At 41.8% G+C, this 21081-nt stretch overlaps 1 protein-coding gene across 1 annotated transcript in view; it reads left to right on the plus strand.

Moving 5' to 3' along the window:
• The window catches only part of SMYD3 (SET and MYND domain containing 3), a 385869-nt gene extending 368352 nt beyond the window's left edge, over window positions 1-17517 (plus strand). The window contains exons 11-12 of the mRNA XM_010562938.1: window positions 10258-10366; window positions 17374-17517. Of these exons, the coding sequence (XP_010561240.1) occupies window positions 10258-10366; window positions 17374-17475 (211 nt within the window). The 3' untranslated portion in view covers window positions 17476-17517. The remainder of the gene's footprint in view (window positions 1-10257; window positions 10367-17373) is intronic.
• Window positions 17518-21081: the final 3564 nt, after the last annotated feature.

Below are 21081 nucleotides of genomic sequence, written 5' to 3' on the forward strand. Positions count from 1 at the left end.
AAAAAATCTAAGAGCGGTGTGTCTGGAAGGCAGCTGTGCGGTCAGAAATGAGGGGATGAGCCATCCAGATGTTGGCAGGACGGTGAGATTAGTATCACTAGGTTCAACAGCTACCCAACCAAATCAGAAGCTGTACACATTGAGCTGCATCAGATGTCTGCTGTGGGGATGACAGTGAACCAACATCCTGCTGGTGGGAAGATTGTGGGGCAAAGGAGAGATCCCTGGTCTCACTTTTTTCAATAACCTCCATATTGCTATTAACATGAAACTCTGTTGGTAAACACAGTGCCCCTGTGGTAGTTAGTGCGAACAAGAAGGTGTTTGCTCAGGGAACAACAATGGCACAAGTTATCACAAAGCAAAAAGGACCATCTTGCTAATTGGATGTAGAGTAAATTCCCTTCTGTATTCACTTGGCTTCACTTTTAGCTATGGACATGGTACACTGCACTTCCAAAATAAAAGTGGTGCTCAAGGAGCATCCTCACATCAGAGGTGACACAAAACAATTGAAGAGGAAGACCCATAGTACTTTAGAAGGGGGAACTAGAGGGCCATCCCCTCAAAGATTGAGGGAAAATTGTGAAGCGAGAAAAAAGTGAAAGGAATGGAAAATGCTGTAAAAAAAACCAGTGTAGATTTGCTAAAAATGGATCGTGCAAGACTGTATTTTTGGTAAGACAATATAATCTAAATGAAGGAAAATACCACAGAGCTAAGCTTCAGTGAAGAATGTCATGGAGTATTACAGAATTACTGTCATTCTGGTTGGTCATTTGCACAAAAAATGATAAGGTGGATAAGAAACTGGGTAAGAAAGAGGCAGGTTTGGGGACATACCAAAAAAGAGGGAGATTCCTATGAGTCCTTTCACAGTCTTCCACCTGTTCTAAACTGGAAGTTCCTTGTTTGGAAATAGCAGACAGGGAAGAAGATTTGGTGATCACAGGGTGACTGTAACATGCCAAATGATGTAGTCATGGAAGAAGAAAATATAAACCTGGACTTGGTTCTTCATTTGCTTTTTGATCAAAAACCAGCCGCACCTTGAGGTACTGGATTGATGGTTCAGCTAGCGTCTGAGTGAGACAGAACACCTTTTTAGTTGTTCTGAACCTGCCAGCTGCTCGTTTTGTCTTATATCTTCTGGGTATTACAAGAGACAGTGATCATTCCTCATTTACCTTTTCCCCGCTACCAGTGATTTTGTATATCCATCAACAAGTCCTTCCACAATCATTTCTTTTGCAGGCTTGTCCTGGTCTATTTATTTACTCCTTCATTGCACTGCCTCTAACTGTCCTCATCACCCCTGTCTATACCTTTCTACTCAAGTCTTTTGAGAAGACAGGATCAGAATTGCACGCAATACCCAAGATGTAGGGGCATTACGTATTTTTGCAGCACTTGTCTGTTTTCTTTGCCTAAAAATATCCTAATATTTATTTTGCTTTTTTGACCATAATGTTCACACAGCTAATGTTTTCACAGAAATATCCATTATAACTGCAAGATCTATTTCCCAAATCATACAGGTTACTTCAGAACCCATCACTGTATATATAATTGCCTACTAAACCACTGATCTAGGTGTACAAAAAAATAATAAAAATTACAATAACTCTCTAGTCCCCAGAAGTGGAAAGTGACAGAAATCCAGCCAAAGAACATGGTGCTTTGATTCTTTCCTGACCCACAGCTGTCATGAGAAAAATGACTATGTGTCTCTAGGTTTCAGCCAACCTGTCTGAAATTGGTATTTGTAATCATCTCTCTAAAAGAGAGGGATTTGTTGCACTGCACCTGACAGTTTCTCTGGAGGATTATCTGGAGATGGGATAGAAAAGGAAACAAGGACATTTGATACTATTGCTTAAACCAGTGATCTAACTCACATGCTATCAGTCTTTTGTATTACAACAGACTTCTGAGGTGATCTGAGATACTGGTGAGTGGAGAGAAGACGTTTTGCACCAGCTGTGTCCTTCTTTGTGCAGTTTGTGCTTGCACGCACACACGCACACTCGCACGACCTTTCTGAAGTTTACTGACACTAGTAGCAATTAGAGGTGTGTTGCTCTGATACTGCGGGGACTCATATCATAGCAGAGGGAATCAATTGGAGGAAAGTGCAACTCACATATAAGGGATCCAGCAGTGCTTTTCATTTTCCTGTCAGTCTCTGGTTCTGTGGCTGAAGAAGAGAGATCATGCAATCCTGTGATCTGCTTTAAGAAAACTGGAGTCTAAACTTGCATTGCTTGTATCTGCAGCCAGTCCTGTAGTTGTATTTTCAGCAGTATGAGATAACAGAAGGCGGGCCAATTTTCTTAACAACAGCAGCTAGCCATAGGTTCGCTGCTGGAGGAGAAGGTGACACCAAGGTCTTTGTCACAAATTACAGTGTCTCTAGAGTACATTTTCCTTCTGTATTTTACTTCTCTTCCCATGCGTGTTCTCTTTAACTAGCCTTCCCATTCTTCCTTTGCTGTCTTTCCTACACTTCTTGTGTTTTCTGGCATTCTTCCAACATACTCTGTATGGCTTTTAAAATCTTTTTATAAATCCTCCGAACTAAACTGCTGACCTTAATCTCTTACTCTTCTGGTTATGCAAGGACTGAGACAGTATGTTCCTATCTGCAGCAACAGTCCATCCTACCATCTTTAGCTGTAAAGATGGTGAACTCATGACAAAAAAACCCAAGAGCTACAAGATGTTTTGAAGATCAGCCAGGACACAGGGACAATCTATATAAAATCTTTTCCTACTTCAATTCCAGATAGAGCACTCTTTCTTTGCTTAACATCTCTTAACACCAGAAGAAGACAGAACATTTGAAGTGGACAGTTCAAACAGACAGTGTCAGCATTTGAAGTGGATGAGTTAGACTGAGAGCCAAGATGAAAATTGCATTTTATACCACTTCATCATTTGATCGAAGTTATCATTCAAATCTTGGCAGAGCCAACATCTGGGACAATATTCATTTCAACGTGACATAAATTATCACCATAAGGAATACAGCAGAATGATCAGCAGCCAGAGAGAAATGGTTTCTGAGATGAATAGCTAACATTTCTTGAGAATTCAGTCAATTAAGAAGTGTGATTGTTTATTTGATCACATCAGTTAAATTACTGAAATAAATACTAATGGAGCAGTATGAGATACAGATGTAATGAAAAATATTTTGAGCCATAATTTCACAGATCTAAATCCTGAACTGTTTCCAGAGGCAGTTGTTTTACTGAAATAACAGGATATTTCTTGAGTGAGGACAGAATGAAAAAAAAACCAAACAGAAAAATAAATCAGCAGTCCAGCACAAATGTTTCTAAACTAAGGTTACTGTCTCTACATTTCATTTGCAAAATACAGCAAGCCTGCTAAGCCTATAAAACAATATTTACCTTCATTTGGATTGGCAGAGCCAGACAGGTAGACGAGACAGCACAGACACAAGAACCAGGCTCTGCATGAACCAAAAAACATTCTAAAGTTACAATGACATCTAGGTTCAACTCAGCTTTCCCAGAAATTTTTCTCTTGTAACATTGGACAAACCAGTTCATTTGCCTGGGCCTCCATGTCTTATCTGTGCAGAACAAAGGCTGTCATGCCGAGCTTTTTAGTACTTAGTATGATGAGGCTCGTACATGAGTTGCGGTCGTTGGTGAAAATTTCAATATTGGGGATACCGAGAGTTTTGGCAATACAGCAATAATACAGATAGAGAGCACATGTAAATTAGACTGCAAAAATGTACAGCCAGGATATATTATAAGAGTATGGAGACTTTCAAATTAACTCTGATCGGAGCTGTTAGATCTACACATCTACTGATATCAGGCCCCAGCTGGCTCAGAAAATGATGCCGACTTCCTGCTGTTATTCGGTTAAGCCAGAAGAAGAGTAAGTCTCTTAGGGGTAATTAATAGTTTTATGTAATAGTAACAGAAAGTAAGTTTTCCTGCTTTAGTTTGTAAGAGATTTTCTAGCATGGAGCTTCTACTAATGCTTTAGGGATGTGCACTAGCAGTTACCTCCAGGAAAACTTCCCTGCTAGTGCTGAGGAGCCAATCCCAAAATCCAAGTGAGAGAGGTCAAATCTGGGAAAAATTAGAAAAGAGTGATGCCAGCATTAAACTGCTCACTGATGCTTTGATCCTCTCCATGAGACACTGTGATGAGGAGATAAAATGGACAATAAACATTTCAGGGCAGCTGGACTATATCAGGGCTGCCACAGGTAAAGGATTTAGTCTGATACTCCAAAAATGACATGGCTGCTGCAGAAGGTATAAGGGGAGTTGTAAGGTACTGAACTGATTTAAATTTATCTGGTCATCCATGATAAATCTGAAGTTGTTAAGAGAAGAAAAGATGTTAAGAGAAGAAAAGAAAGAGAGGGAGAAAGAGAGAGAAAGAATAACAGGCTAAATCCATTATTATTCCAAGAAAAAAAAACATTATTAACATGGAAGCCAGGTCAGTATTCTTTTGGAAGACTTTCACAGGGATCCCTAAAGATTATACACAGGTTAATATAGAGATATTGCCCTTAGAAATTTTACAGTTCCAACTAGACTTCTAATACTTAGCTTGCAAAACAGAGTCACTTAGTCCAGTATCAATAACACGTTCCCACTTCCTTCCAAAATAACCTTGTAACCTTGTTCCATCCCAGGCAAAACTCTTGCACAGGGCTTGTGCTTATTAAAAAAATGCTATTGTTGAGCAAATAATGTATAAAGCTGCTTAAGATTATTTTCTAGAAGTAGAGCATTGCTTGTTAAGCACTATTTCAGCCTCAAATTGCTGGTTTCGGAGCAGGAATTGCTAAGTGAAATTCTGTGTAGGAGGTCGGGCTGAACAGCTGCAGCACCTTTAGCATTAAGATCTGTAAGCTCCTAAATAAGCACAGATAGTTTACCTGTCTTCTGTTCCTGAGGCATATGATTACTTGAACTATTCATAAAATAACTGGTTCCTCCCTGGAAATGTTGATAGATACCAAATGTTTCATACCTTTTAGCACAAATAATAATTTGTCCTTAAAATTGTCCTAAAAATGTTTCTCATAATTCCCATATTTAGAACCCATTGATCATCCCAGCCAGGGAGTAGAAATAATAGCATGCGAATTAGATGACCAGTCTCACATCACTGAATAATGAAAAAACAAATAACTGGACAACATAAAAATAATTCCTAGGCTCCAGTTCAGTGAACAGCTTTAATGAATATACTCAAATACTGAGCAGTTCAGAAATCAAGAATGAGTCAGAGAAAGAAGAGAAAGTTGAACTTACTGGGTGCTATATTTTTGGTGAACGCTTCCACAAATATAGTGAGTACGTTTCTGTTATGAGGCTGATGCTGTCCCCTTTGCATTCTGCTCACCACCTTTGCTGAAGCCTGGGAGCCTCTTCTTAAATCCTCCTCTGTTGCTGGGGCTCCTAAAATTGCTTTATGTCTTTTATGCTGTCATATTTACTTGCACTAAAAGGTACTGCAAACCAATTTACGGTTATGTATAGCATCACTTTTTACATGTCACCATATCAAAGAGCCTTGTAACATTTCCATTTTAAACCCTTATTTCAGGTTTTATAAATCCTCCCTGCTTCTAATTACATCAGGCTAAAGACAACAGTGTAAATGTTAACCCCACAGACTGATTTACAAGAAATGGTGGTAGGCGTCTATTTATTTTAAAATATGAGGCATCAGAAAAGGCAGTGATTTTGCATAGTCTCTTTTTTTAATACTAGGCTTTGATTCACAAGAGAACACAAAAGCTCTGATCATTTACCCTGTAATGGGAAATAAGTTGAGTGAAATTAAGGAACTACAGTATTAAGAAATAGAAGGAACTGGCTAAGATTTGTCAAGGGTTGTCTTTTTTACATGAGAATACAAGGGATTACTTGGAGAGATTCAGAGCTAATATATAGAATGAAGAAAAATAATTTTTTCTTTATAAAGTATATGATCAGTGTCTGCTCTGGGGCTTATCAAGGCAAACCTTGTGGCTGAATTACAAATAGGAGCTATCGATTTCATGGTGTATTAGAAGCAGCTATTGCTTTAAAAAGTATGAGCCATATCTTTGCCTAGTGAAAATTGGTGTCCTTGTATTTTGTGAATGAAATGCAGGAACTGCTGGTGCCTGGACCAGTGAAACACTGGTGCAGGCTACTTGAGACTAGGAAATAGCTTTCGTTTCAGGTTTTGAATAGTAAGCTAGACAGTGACTTCTTTGCCTCACTGTTCACCTATGAAGTCCCCCAGGCACATCCAAGAATAAGGGTTGAGCCAAGGATTACTTGAGAGAGTGTGACCCCTCCAAACCCATCAGACCCAACGGCTACCTCCAGCAAAGGCATTGAGAGAGCTGGCCAACTTGCTCACTATTACCTTTGCAAGATCGAGAAGATCAGGGAGTTAACATCCAAGTTAGGATGCTACAGTCCAGGTGAGTAGAGAGCTAGATGATAGGTAAAAAATTGGTTGGGTGGTGGGGGTGAGAGGACATGGCTGTTGGGTGGTACCCTGTTTGGATGCCAGTAACAGTGGGGTACCGCAGGGGTCTGTCCTGGGACTCATCCTGTTTCACATCTTTATCAATGACCAGGAGGAGGCAACAGAAGGCATTTCTGTGGAGTTTGCAGATGTCACAAAACTGGGGACGGAGGGGGATGGGGGGGGGACGGGACACCAGTTGATAGGCAGGAGGGCAGGCTGGAGGGACAGGCCAGCATGGATGCTGTCAGTCATAGAAGGGAACAAAGCTGTGCTGCCTTATATAAGCAGAAGATGTGATACAAAATGTACAGATCTTTCTCAGCCTCCTCCAGTTCTCTTGTTTACAGTGCAGCTTTACTTGTTAGTTGTTGTATTCTGTTCAATCTCTCTTTGCAAGTGAACTACTGGGCATTGACCAGTGCCAAGGGCCAGGAAACATCACTCCACAGACGTATCTTTATTTCAGCTTTCAGTATGTTACTGTTTCCCTTCCTGTCCCTCAGGCCCCAGTGAATCTCATAAAATCCTTTTCAGATTGAAATCCTATTCTTCCCAAGCTGTAAGGTGTTTTACAGCATGTATTTCTCTATAGTTGTCTTTGTCTCTTGTTGACAGTCTTTAGGTACCAGTTCCTTGGCTGGTAAACATCTTCCTTATTCTTAAATTTATCTACTTTGTTTTGTTCAGAGCAATGCTTGGGGATAATGAATTGGCTCACAAATACCTGACACCGCTTCTTAGTTCCTTCTGCCATACCAGTTTTTCGTCATGCTGAATCCTAGAGATGCCTGGAAGAAGCCAGCAGCATTTTTCCCACTTACATGTCTCCCAGAAGAGCTGCAAGCTGTCTGGATTTCTGTAGTAAACTCACTCAATGGATGTGCTTCCACAAAAGGTGTTCCAATCGTTTAATAGATTTATTCCAGAACATGATAATAAACAGTTGTTTCAAATGTCAATTTTAAGGCTTGCAAAATGTAACTATGTACATGCATAAGATCAGAGCATAAATCAGCTCAGTAAAACAACTTTGTAAATATTTATGAGCACAGGGCTCTTTGTCTCACACTTACTCCTTCTGTGTCCTCATCTTAAATTTTCACTTGCTTTAGTTTATGGCTGGTAGTGTGGGCCGAGTACCTGACATTGCTAAATTGCCGCCTGTCTTCCTTGGTATTGCGTATACCACAGCCCTAAATCTTTATTGACTGCAGATGAATGTATGATCTATAGAAAGAAACCTGTTTGCATGGAGGGGCAGATTCTGAATTCTAATGGACCCACATGAAGTTTAGCGGGTGCCACATTGCTGAACTAAAGCATAGCCTGGATTTGTCTACGTAAGCTGCCATCCCTGCAGTGGCTGCAGGCAAGACAGGACCCAAGTTCACTGTGTTGGTGTTTTGGATGGGGCTGGTTATTCAGGAGGGAGAGGACAAGGAGAGACATTCAAAAGATGGTTGAAAGTATGAAAGGTAAGGGAGTGGACTGAAGGAGATGTGAAGAGGCTGTGAAGGAGCAGTGGTAAAAGAATCAGACCTGTCAGGATACAGTGGAGACAGTCTAGTGGGGACTGCAAAGATGAGTTATCTCATGCCAAAGTCTTTGCCTCCCTGGCTCCTTCTCCTGTGGCCGTGATCCTTGCCCCAGGCATCCTGGTATTTCAGTGCCCCAGAGGAGAGGGAATGACCTTTTAACTCCTTCCTTTGCAGCAGTCACAGGGGAGGGCAGAAGTACGCAATTGTATAGGCATTATTTTTTTACAATTTTTACAAAGTTGTGCATGAGCTCACTATTCCCATTTGTGCTGTGTTAGCACTGAAATTTCTATTACTCTTCACTAAAAATCTCTGACTTAGTTCCATTTTCTCCTTATTTAACTAGTAGCAGATAGCACCATGTTAATTGATAATATAACCAGAAGGAAAATCTAAAAATAAACCTACTGATAATTTTCCAGTGTTTGTTTAACCAGATCCTTGAAGTTCCTGAGTGGTCAGTTTGGACTAAGTGCTATTGTTTTTCTTCTCTCTTGTCTGCTGGCTCTCCAGCGTTTTTGAATGCAACCCACAAGGGGTCTGAACAAGTGGTGCTTGTGGCAATTCGGGATGGATTATTCTCATTGAGGCGTTGGTTTCTGTTGCTTCGTGACAGGCTTTGACAGATCAAGAGCTGTTGCTCCTGAGATCCTGCCAGGCATGTGTCCCATGTGTTTGTGTGTGTCTTCACTGAAACTGCATGGGATCAGCAGAAAAGGGGTGTGAAAATATTTTCCATGATATTTACACATCTGCATTTGAGATTTGTAAGGACAGCCAGATACACTGCAATTTAAACAATTACTTGTATTTAATTGTGTTTGCATTTTCATTAGTGAAAAATAATGGAGAAAGATAACTCACTCATTTGCATGCACACTTCGCAGAGGATTCCTATACATTATACAAATTTACATCGTTTAATGTCTTAGCATACATTTAATCATACCTATGCAGATTTAAGTGTCTTTCTGACTGCGATCATTCATTAGCAATTCCCATGAAGTCCTATGATCATAGGTTGGCGTAAACACACAAAAAAATTCTTCAAAGAATAGATTTTGGGAAGCTTGTCTGCTCTTCTTCCTGCCGTTGTAACAGTTTTGTATTTTTTTAGACACTTCTCAAGCACACTGCTGGTGTACTTGAGGAAATAAAATACTGTTTGATCAAATAGGACGTTTGTCTTTGGTGAGTCATGCTTAAGGCTTTTATTCTTTCATTTGTGTAGTTAGTCAAAAAAGATCTAAGATCTTTTGCAGGTGACTTGACTTAACTTCCAGGTGTGTCCCTTCACCTCATGTTTCCTGCTGGCCAGTTCCAGGCAAGTCACGTCCACAGCTTTCTGCGGCCCCCAGGTTGCTCTTCCGAGATGCCGTGCTCTCCACATCCAGGACACAGGGCTGGGGTGAGATTCAGGTGTTGTGAGCCAAGGGCCAGCAGGATTTGGAAATGCAGAGTGACCACCATGAAAACATGGACTTTTCAAGAACATCCTGAGAGGAACTAATGATGACATTGCTCTCCATCTACTTCCTAGAAAAAAAGAGAGCATAGTTCTTTTTTTATTAACTCCAGTGAGATTGATGGAAAACCTCTGCTTCTGTGAAATTAATTGAGTAAGAACAGAATGTGTATCATCACGCTAGCAAACACCTTGCCTACATGCACAAGCCAAGCCAAGATGTTTCCTTGACCATGCAGCACTAGTTCTTTCTGCAACAGGGACCAGCAAGCAAACCCTCAGAAACAGTGGCCTCGATGTTACATACCTGTTTTCCCTGCAGTCCCTCTCCTTCATCTTGGAGGATCCAGGACTGGGTTCCCTGCTGAAGCTTCCTCTTAAAATTATACCTCTCCAGAGACCTGAAATTGTGAACGACCTCTGTTTGCAACACTAAGTACAGTAAATGCTATTATATTATCCAACAGTAATGAATTAAATAATCCCACTCCCGTCACTTTCTAACAGGATAATGTTAAAGGCATTCCTCTGAGATGGAGAGTAATAATTTGCTAATTCCCCTCAGTATTTCATGCTTCTCAGTAGTGCAGCTAATTTTCTCTGAGTACCTTATTAACATTCACAATGACTTTGCAGTCCCACCCTAATAGCTCTCCGCAGAGGCAATGACTGTGAAGGTGAGAGCTGACAGTGACACATTTTCCTCCTTTTCCTCTGCAGACTCTATTATCCTGGTTTCCATCCACTGAGGGCTGTCCAGCTGATGCGAGTGGGCAAACTGCAGTACAGTCAAGACATGTTTCCTCAAGCGCTGGAGACCTTGAAACAGGTCAGTATTGTGAACTGTTTCTTCTCTGTCCCCCTCCCTCACTTCCCCGGAACCTGCCGTGCCCACCCCCTCTGCTCTGACTGTACCTTATACCTTTGGATACTCCTCACTGCTTTTTCCATCAGTGGTGTTTCCCCAGGCTGCAGCTGAGTGTGGTGATGGGTCACTGTTGCTCAGCATTTCAGGCACTGACTTCCTCCAGTATCAGTCACCGCTAATTACAGTTCGATAGCTCAGAGGTGCCTGAATGAAAAATTACTATTAGAGCCAAAGAGACAAAAATACCTCAGTGCCTCATACTCTCCTTCTCACCGTAGCAAAGTGAATCTGGGAGCACTGAAAGTACAAGAACAGGAGCAGAGCTGCAGTTTCTACCCTCCTTATTCCCTGTCAGGGAACTGTGATTTCAGATTGGAGAACTTTGCCTTTAATGCTTGTATTTTATTGTGAGCCACACTCAAATCAACAGGCGTGCTTCTTGATCCCTCCTGTTTCTATATCTTTCATCATCTTTCTCTTCTTTGATCTGGTTTTGCAGCTCGTGCTTTGCTAGTTACATTTCAGCTTTAAGCCATCCTTCTTGTACCTGAGCTGACTTTTCTATTCATTTCCTCCTACCCCAGGCTCTTATTTGTCCTGCCATTATATTGCTGTTAGTATCATCTTAAATATATTGAAGAATCCCCTTCCATGTGCAACATGTCCTCAGGACGTAGGTTCTCACTTGCTTCCCATCTCAAGCCCTCAATCACTGCTAGAGTGTTTTTTGCCCCCTTGAAGATGCACTGCCTCCAGTTCCCCTCAAATCGGTCTTATGCTTATTCCCTTGTATTATTGATTGTCCTGTGGTCAGCTTGGCCTGAAGACAGTATGTGCTCTGTGCGATTCCCCCTCTTGTCTCTCAGCCCACCACCAGTGCCTGATGCAGCCTCCTCATTGCCTTTGCTGGGTGCTGCAGAAAGCCACCCAGCCCAGCTACTTGCCTGTTGCTGCTGGGCAGGAGAGGGCCCCAGTGCTGGCACCAGTGTTGGAAAGAAGAGCAGAGGTTAGCTGTATGTCCCCTTTGTTTAATGTCCATACTATAGGAAGAGCTAGTCTTGTGGCAGAGTTAGGGCAGCTGCTTGGGATAGAAGGGGATGGGTGTCTGCTGGGGGATGGGGGGAAGAAGTGGTTTTTACTCCTGCCTGGATCCCCTATAAGATTAGTATCAGCCATGACTCTCTAGATAACTTCGTATTTTGTACTTACTTTTTTCAACCCCCATATCTATTTGGTTTTAACATCTGATTAATTATGCAAGCTGAATAACTGATAATTTCCACATGTTGAAATAATAAATTAGTATTTAATATGATGCCAGTCTTACTAAGTCTTGGTAAGTTAAATCTTCACTTGATATATTTAACTTAAATTATGGCCAATTCTGACCATTAAAAAGCAGATTCTATTTTCTATGCATTATGCAGAAGTAAGTCATATATCTGTCATGTGCCAGGTAATCTGCTCTGCTATTTCCCCCATAATATTTTAATTTCCAAACATTCAGACTTTCCTTTTTAGCAGGTGGAGTGAGACTTCAGTCAGAGGAGCTTCTATTTTCATTGATACTGCTGCAGTATATCAACAGGCATTCTTCTAATTGCATTTCTAATATGATACTGCATTAAATTAAACTGGAGTGAATTCCCCTAGAGACATCTGAATGCTGCTCATCAGTGAAGATGGAAGTTGTGGTGGGGTTTCGTATGTTTTTAGTGAAGAAGTTGCCCATTGCAAGCCAGATTGCTACTGTATTATCCTTTGCATGCTGAGCAATGCCTAACACAGAAACCTTTTTTCAAGGTTTCTGTGATCTCCTCTTTCCCTGAAAAGGGACAATAAGGTGCTGCTTACCATTCTATGCCATACCTCAGTGCATGTCTAACTGTGGTCTCCAAGCCATTAGTGGTCCACAAGGACACAGCTTTACAGCTGAAATGCAGAACCATTTACAAACTAATCCTGTTGCGGTTTTGCCTATTCCCTGTTCAGCGTCCCCCTTTTCACCCACGTGCGTGAGACAGGGAGAGACTGAACTCCCACTCTCTGGGAGCACAGCTGAGAGGAGGAAAAGCTTCTTGTCATCCTCTTTCTCCATGCAACTTGCAAGCATAGGACACAACGCTGCTTTGGATGAGATCTGAAACTGATTCTCTTCATTGCTGTCTACACTGGAACAAATTAGAGCAAGATATAATTCCCAGTTTGTTGCAAGTAAAGGATGCGATTCCTAGTATAACTCAGATACTGTCCTAGAGTTATATGAGAACACAGTTCAGCCCTTTGTGATTAGATGTGTCAACAGAGCGTGCCACACGCTCAGAGCAGAAACGCGATTACCTTCTCTGCTTCATTACTCTCCTTAATACACTCTGACACTGAATAGCACCCTGTTGGAGCCCTCGTCAGACTAATTTCAGCGTGGCATTAAGGAGAAGGATGTGGAAGGTGCAGAGGAATTGAGATCTGAGTGAAATTCACCTCACTCATATAAATCCTGTTTAATCAGGCACAGCCTCAGAGCTGCTGGAGATTGACAGCCTCTCTGCATCAGATGCGCAGTCTGTTAAGACCAGTAGATCTTCATACACAGCTCTGCAGCCCGCCCTTACTGCTGCTCTCTGTGCCACCGAAAATGAATCACTATCATAACCACCTTACTCGGTGCCCTTTGGGTTTAGCTCTCTGCCCTGCACCCCCAAAGAAGGCTTAAATAATATGGAGGGCTTTATGTTACCTATTAAAATGAAATCACCCCCTAAAAGTATATTAGGCCCTGCAGAACCTTATTTGCCAGGTTTTGGAAACAGAATTGTTACAGAGAGGCAATACTCCTGGAATAAAACCTGAAGGTAGCCCTCAGTTTATTGTACAACCAATGTATCATTTTTAAATTTATATACATATATATATGAAAGATGTAATGGTGGAGGACAAATGGAATTACAGATCAGGAAAACCTTTGTCAGCAAAAGACCAGAGCTGGACCCCCATCTGACAAACCTAATTTAAAGATCCTGGAATGACTGTAAAAAACAGCAATAACGAAAGTTGCAACAAGCTGTCTTGTGAACAGAAAAGTTTCTCGACTGGGAAGCAGCACTCCTGCAGGAGCCCAGGACGGGACAGCATCTCTGGAGATCATGGGAGCCCCTAGCAAGTGTATAGATTTGTCCTGGGGTGCGCTCATTAGCATAAATATTTGTTAGGTGTCATTCATTACCTTCACAGCACTGTAAGCTCACCTCTTTGGTTGCCCATAACCTGAGTGGAGCTGGACTCGGTTTGGGAGGACAGGCAGGGTGAAGAGGAAGGCTTGGATTCAAGGAGATGACTTCGTTTCCAAGCATCGTCTCCTCGAAGCGAGCCGGTGAGTGCTGCAGTGCCTTGTCTCGGCTGCTGCTCCATCCTCTGGGCTGTGGTGGTGGCGGAGGTGGCTGCCTGTACCCATGCACTTCCTTGAGCAGGGGCAGTGGTGCCCAGCCACTGAGCGATAGCTGGTGGGGATGAGGACGAGCAGGCAGGAGGATGCACACATGTACGACACTGACCAGTTTCCCCCGCAGACCCTGCACTTGCTGGCACGGTCGCGGGAGCACCTTTGTCCTCCCATGAGCTGATGAGCGTGGCTGTCTTGTCTCATGAAGGCCTGCAATAGGTACAATATTGTTTCCCTTCTTAACTGTAATCCCTGGTGTGGAGGCAAAAAGCACAGGAATTGGGGTAACGTACCCCCGCCAGGTTTCACAGCAGCACTGAAGAAATCCCCTTTCTCTAGGTGCATGCTTCAAATGCTGAATTGTTTACCAGCTGTGGTTGATAGTAACTATGATAGTTTTTGGTTTTCCTATGCCTGCTTTAACAAGTGTCCCCTTCAATCCATAGAGCTGGAAAAACACAGATACTCCCTCTGAAATGCTGGCCTTCACTTCATGCCAGTTTGGCACGTGGCCATTTGCTTTCTGCTTTCCCTGTGATGGAGCGGTGCCGTCCTGCATCTGCACACAGTTCCCTGCAGCTGTGGTGATGGGCATCTGTCGTGGTTTAACCCCAGCCAGCAACTAAGCACCACGCAGCCGCTCACTCGCTTCCCCCCCCACCCAGTGGGATGGGGGAGAGAATCTGGAAAATTCTTGACTTAGTCTAAACACTACTTGGCAACAACTGAAAACACCAGTGTGTTATCAACATTCTTCTCATACTGAATTGAGGACATAACACTATACCAGCTACTAGGAAGAAAATAAACTCTATCCCAGCTGAAACCAGGACAGCATCCCGTCCCATCCCCATGCAAATCAGGCACAAATGACTGTGCTGCATTTCATTTGCATTCATGGAGTAACAGCCATACCACTAATCTAATAGGTTTTATATTCTTCAGGGAGACAGTATGTGGTTGATGACACTGTGGCCTGTGTTGCTGTTTCACGATTACTATAGTTTTTCATAATTAGATTTGTTCTTTTAGCTGAGAGGAAGACCACACAGACCACAAGACTCTGCTCAGCCTCGACTTTGCTGATTAGCTGGGCGATTTAGGAGAGCAGGGGAGTGTTCAGAGAGCCTGCATGTTCCTGCTTCTGCCCAGTAAAACAATCCCTTGCTTGGGAGGTGAAATTGTCCCCAGTTTTGCACTGACCTTTGCAAAAACAACTACATAACTTGATGCCGGTTTAATTCGGGGATTACAGAAGTCATTGCTATTCTAACTTTGATGCAACTGGTTCTGACTCCTCCTGCAGCATGTGAGACAGTGCATTGCATGAAAATGATTTTTTCTCTGAGGAAACAAAAGGATAAAGACCGGGTGTACTTATCTGCTATACTGAGGAAAGAAAGGAAACAGAAAGGAAATGTTAGCGGTGAGAGAGAAGTCAGCAATGGTAGCATTATCTCAAGATTAGGTTTGATATTAAGGATTTTTGCCTTTTAGTGGAGGCATATCCATATGGACGTCTCTGGCCCTGCATCAGGGTGTCCAGGTCCATCACTCCCTGCCTGACCTCTGTCCTGTAGTTGAACCAAAGATCAAGGTCAGCTACCCTTGGGACTGCAACTCGGATGTATCCAAATGCACAGCTCTAGCACGGGTCATTCACAATAAATCCAGCAGCTTTCTTGGCCAGGGCATGCTAACACTGTGCACCAAGTGTGTGTGGATCCATGGCCAATTAACCTGGCCACTGTGCTCTAGGGTGATCCTGTCCTTTCTAGTTAGCCTGAGCGCAGCTATGTGTTGCTGCACTGCAACATGCACAGGATCCCACCTGCAGCTACCCTGCTCTGCACTATGCAGGGATTCCAATACCATGCAAGTGTTCATCTTTCTCCATCCCACTGTCTCAGCCAGGGAAGGACTAGCTCTTATTCTTGCTTTTTACACTACTTTTTAAATTATTTATTTTTTTTAAAAAAAAGCTCTTGTACAGCTTAATACCTCACACTCCACTATGCTGAAATACTTCTATGATCTATTCTTTACAACATTTTCTCAATATGTTAAATTAGGAAAAGCAGAACATGAAGAACAGTTTAGGTAGTCTTTTCAGGGAGTATAATTATGACTTACTTGCAAACATTTTGCAAAAACATGACCAGCTTTGTATTTCTGCTAAAATAGAAATATGCAAAAAATCAGGATTTCTGATTTTATTTCACATTTCTTGGGCATTTCTAATGGTGATGAAAGCATTTCCATTGTTCTGTTTAACCGGGTGTTTTATCATTTAGTAGTAGGGCATTGTGGTAGCTCAGAATATATTTGACTCTTTTTAGAGCTCCTTGCATACTCTGATTTGTTTTGACTGCTATTTCAACTTGTTCTTTCAATCTTTTGCTGCCTTCCTCTTCTTTTAAGAATTAGCTAATTTGAAGCAAAAATAAACTGTGCTAGAATTTCCATATACTTGCCAGTCTCTAGAATTTGGAAGTAGGCTTTCCGTCATTCCACCAAAGAATATATTTATTTTTATGTTTATCTTTCCAATTTAAATGAGGCCCCTTCCTCAACATTTGTTTCCGAAAAGATCCTTTTTCTGCAATCCAAAGCTGATTTAGCTGAATTTTTTCAGCTGACTGGACCAGGAACCCATTGAAACACAGGCTGCATTTAGTTTTTTACAATTCCTCAGTTTGGGGTGAGGAAAAATCTCTGATGTCTTTTCTCCTACCAGTGCACTTCTAGCTCCCTTGTTCTTTCTTCAGAATTGCTGAATCCATTTCCATCTGGTACTTCTCTCCTTGCACAAGGAATTTAATAGAAAGAAGCATAAATGTCATATGAAAAGTGATGATCTAAACATGAGCTGGGCAAAGAGCATTTCAGACATATCTGTGGCAGGGAATCAGCAACACTACAGGCAATATCAGCAAGCGTAAATTGGCCTAGCAATAGAAGATGACAAACACACAGAGAAAATAATCCCTGGCAAAAGCAGCAAAGACCCATTCACCTGCATGCCTTTTTAGAGTGAAACTATTAGTGTACTGATTTGTTTGATGCTATGCATAGTTTCTCCTGATACAGTTAAGGCACTTTATTCCATTGGTTAAGCATTAATCCATTTCTATTTACAGGACTTTGAGGCTACTAACATCATGACCATCACAGTCTTTTAAATAACATATCAAAACCTTGGGTGCAGTAGTTGACCGCTCTTAAAATGGTCTTCATGACTCAGTGCAAAAAATATCTTCCTCAACTATTCCAAACATCCATCTGTGCAATATATTCATGGACTTTAACACCTAAGAATAATGCGTTGTCAGTGCCTCCTCCTTTGTCAGGGACAAATCATTATACACTTTGGGATGCTTCACTTCTATTTCTACTATGCCATGCATTCAAGCCCCCAGCTGGCACCCACTTGAAGACCAGTACTTATATCCCTTCCCCACTGCAAGGACCAACCCCTTCTCATGGTCTGCACAATGACTAACACGTCCCTTTCTGTTCTCTCCTCAAGGCCTATAATATTATGAAGGTGACCCACGGGACAGATCACAGCCTGATGCAAGCCTTGGTGGAGATAAAGGAACAGTGTGAGGCCATCATGAGAATACAATGAAGTTAACTTCTAGTCTGGAAATCAAAATATTCAAGGAAAAAGGAAATCAAATGCTTTTTATTGCATTGGGAAGCTTCTCGATGATTTTGGTGTCTTTTCATTAGGACCTACTTGCTTTACAAAAATGTTTAGTATTTATTAGTTTTGCTGTATAATTTGAATTGACTTGATGTTTGAGAGAATATCTGCAATTTTCAGAGGGGTTTTTTTCCTACCAAACAATCTAATTGACAATACCTAATTATCAATTTACAACACCTAATTTAATTGATAATAAGTATTAGGAAATGCATACAGAGTCTTCATCTGTTACAAAGTGATATAATTCCATTGATATCAGCAGTCAATTTTTTATACCAGTTTTTGCCAGCAATTAAGGATCTCATGTCAGACACATTATAAGCAGAGAGAATATATTTTTTTCCTTTTGCCTTGCCCTTAGGTATGGTTTCCAAAAGCCTGATCCAGTGCTCTGACATCAAATAAGTTTCCCAATGTTCTAAATGAGATTTTCCTCCTCCCCAGTATATCTGCAGGGCTCTGTCCCTCTTCTTCTTGCATTTTATATGTTATAATATTGAATATTAAAATGGATTAAATAAAAAATTTAATCAAAAGTGTATCTATGTGGAAATTGCTTACTCTGTTTTCTCCCCATTTTTATTGCTTCAAGAGTTTCTCACTTCATACTAGTTTTAAAAAGAGAGATTTGGACCTGTGAGCTCACTGTGGGGTTTGGATTTCACTTCCCCAAAGAGTGAACCTCTGAGACCTACAGATGAGCACTGAATTAGGAGGTTATCCCTGGGGGAGCAAAGGATGTCTTGGAAAGCACAGGCGCCCAATTTCCCCACGCTCATCAGCAAGAAAGTTGTTCTTGCCAAAGCTGCTGACTTCCATTTTTATGCAGAAACAAATGTCAACAAAAGCCAAATATTTATGAGGAACATTGAAACCTAAATAATTTAATGCCTTTGAAAATATCACTTCAGGTGTGTCACTCCTCTCTAACAATTTATTGCTGCTACTCCAGCCATGACTGTTATTTCATTAATCCATCGTTGTTGTAAAGTCAGGCTTTTTTCACACCAGTAACTTGACACCATTAATTATTATGAGATGAGAACACATTTAAAAAGAAAATGAACACTCTGGGCGTAATTTACAGCCACAGCACATGAATGCCAACGCTGAGGAAGATATCTCCTTTCAAGGCATTTGAATTTGTTCCAGCGTATGGAGCGTTCACTTGCCCGGCAGTAATATGCAAGCAATAACCTATGAAATGCAGTGCATTTCTGGAGTACGTAGCATGGCTTGATGCCAGAGGCCAAGTCATATCAGCCACCCAAGAAGTGCAATAATCCTCGCAGAAATTCACTGCTTGGTTGGGTCTTCTTGCTATTACGAAAAGGAAATTATCTGGGGGGGGGAAGGTCAGACCTTTGCATTTATTGGGATTTTTGACAAAGTAATGGCATCACTGATAGACATTCAGAAAATGTGAGGGGTACCCAGTCTTCAGGAGCTATTTTCTGGTTTTAAAGGGGCACACACATATTAGAATCTTTTTTGCATAAAGATGACGCTTACGTTATCTCATGATTACATATCTAATACTAAGATTTGCAAGTGGAAGGGACTTCAGAATGTAAGGTAAGATGATGCATTAGTTTATGCAGCATATACTGGGAGATGGCCCGCCGGATCACGTGTACGCAGACACATCTGTATGTAGGAACTGCAGCACTGTTTTCTGGGGCTTCTGGTACAAGGACACCTCAACTCTCCAAGCACAGTAGCAGGGAAAGGTGGGTGCTAGGGGAGGGGCAGGCCTACCTGGTGCCTGTCAGACGGTGTCCGATGAGAGGCCACATTACATCAAGCTGAGGGATCTACCTACACTGGTATTTTCTCTCCAGCAGTGGTCTATAGCAGATGCTTAGGGAACATGTACAAGTGAAACAGTTCAACGACTCTCTGTCGGGAAATGGAGAAAGAGCATGCTATGTTGGCTGCAGAGCGTCAGGACAGCAAGTGTCCTGCCATGCACACAGGGCTGTGGGAAATTGATCCGCAGCCCACTGAGCAAAGCAAGAAACCAAATGGACCCCAGGTTGGTCTGTGGCTCGGGTTTCTGGCTCAGGGTCCTGAGAGGACCACCACATTGCCTGCCCTGCCTGGCCGCCTTCTCTGGGCTGGTCTGCGGACGCTCCTTAGTACGGGGGCATAATTTGTGCTTTATATTCATTACTGTTGCGGCAAAACTTGCATTTCTTTCGGCTTGGCCAAGGAAAGAGACAAGTTTTCTGGTTGGTTTGAGTCCTTTACTGAGCAGTTTCCTTTTTGGAGATTCACATGTACTAACACCGGCAGCAGGGCTGCTGATGCTGCCGGGGAGGTTGTTGCAGGCAGATTTTTCTCTCCCAGTGGTCCCACTCCAGCCTATTTTCTGCGAAGAAAGCTGGCTGGTGACTGCAGAGAGATTTAGCTTAATGCATTGTTTGAAAGTGCGGTAGCAAGCAAGCATGCCAACGAGGAAGGAACGTTAGATAAGCACTCATTTCAAATTAAGTAATCTTATTTTTTTCAGCTCGGACTGAAAGTAGCTGGAGTTGTCTTTGCACAGATATCATGTTTTGGTCTTCACTAATAATATCTGTCAAATTTCTCAGGTGGTATCAGCTTGCTAAGATAAAGATGCGAAAGTCAGAAAGAGGCAGACTGCAGCATTATCTGTAATGCTGGCAGGCTTGCTGCTTGCTTCCGGCAGGTCAGAGACTTTTCCAGTGCCTTTTGGAAAGCAATGGTAATTTGGGTTCACCTCAAGTTATAGGAATACATTTTGAGTTATTTTTGATTTGTCACTTTCCCTTACATTAGTCCAGGAGCAACAATGTTAGAGTGCTCTTAGAGGGAGTTGAACTGCATTGTAGTATGTGTTTGGAAGAAAAGCAGTACCAACACACAGGAAAAAAACATAGGGAATTATACAGTTTTGCTAAGAATAATTGATTCCAGTTGAACAAAACTTCTGTCAAAAAAAAAAAAAAAAAAATTAGTTCCCTAAACAGTGCTGTTTCTTTAAGCATGGTGTAATTCTCTGTATCCATACCCCTCAAGGTGTGCTGACCTGATGTTGGAAGTAAACACTCTCTGGGCCCTTAGCAAACAGAACTTGCAGTGCATAGAAAGTGAAAGAAATGCAGTGAGCGAAAAATGCAGTGAACCAATTTTTTATAGACCTTGACCTCCTTGAGTCTATCAACCTGTGTGTGGAGTCTATCGTGCATGGCTTTATGCCAACAAAACTCGCCTGCTACTCAGCCTTTTCTCTGCTTCTCACTGTAACCCTGTTCTCTGATGGCTAGGTTTTTTAAGCTAGCTTTTTTTAGACTTCTTGTTATTCTTTTACATAGCACATTTATGAAATACAGAGGCTATTTCCCCACACAGTATATTCCAAATAGTCCCTGGCCACTGCAAGGCTCTTAATGAACAGAGTTCTGTTTTTCACAGAGGTTGTGCCAATTATGAGGATTTTTTTTGTTTTCTGATTCAGAATTAAATCTCCCAAAAGACAAGGAGAAGAAGGAAGGTCTTACA

This window comes from Haliaeetus leucocephalus, unplaced genomic scaffold (assembly GCF_000737465.1).
Source record: "Haliaeetus leucocephalus isolate CR32 unplaced genomic scaffold, Haliaeetus_leucocephalus-4.0 Scaffold162, whole genome shotgun sequence".
NCBI lineage: Eukaryota > Metazoa > Chordata > Aves > Accipitriformes > Accipitridae > Haliaeetus > Haliaeetus leucocephalus.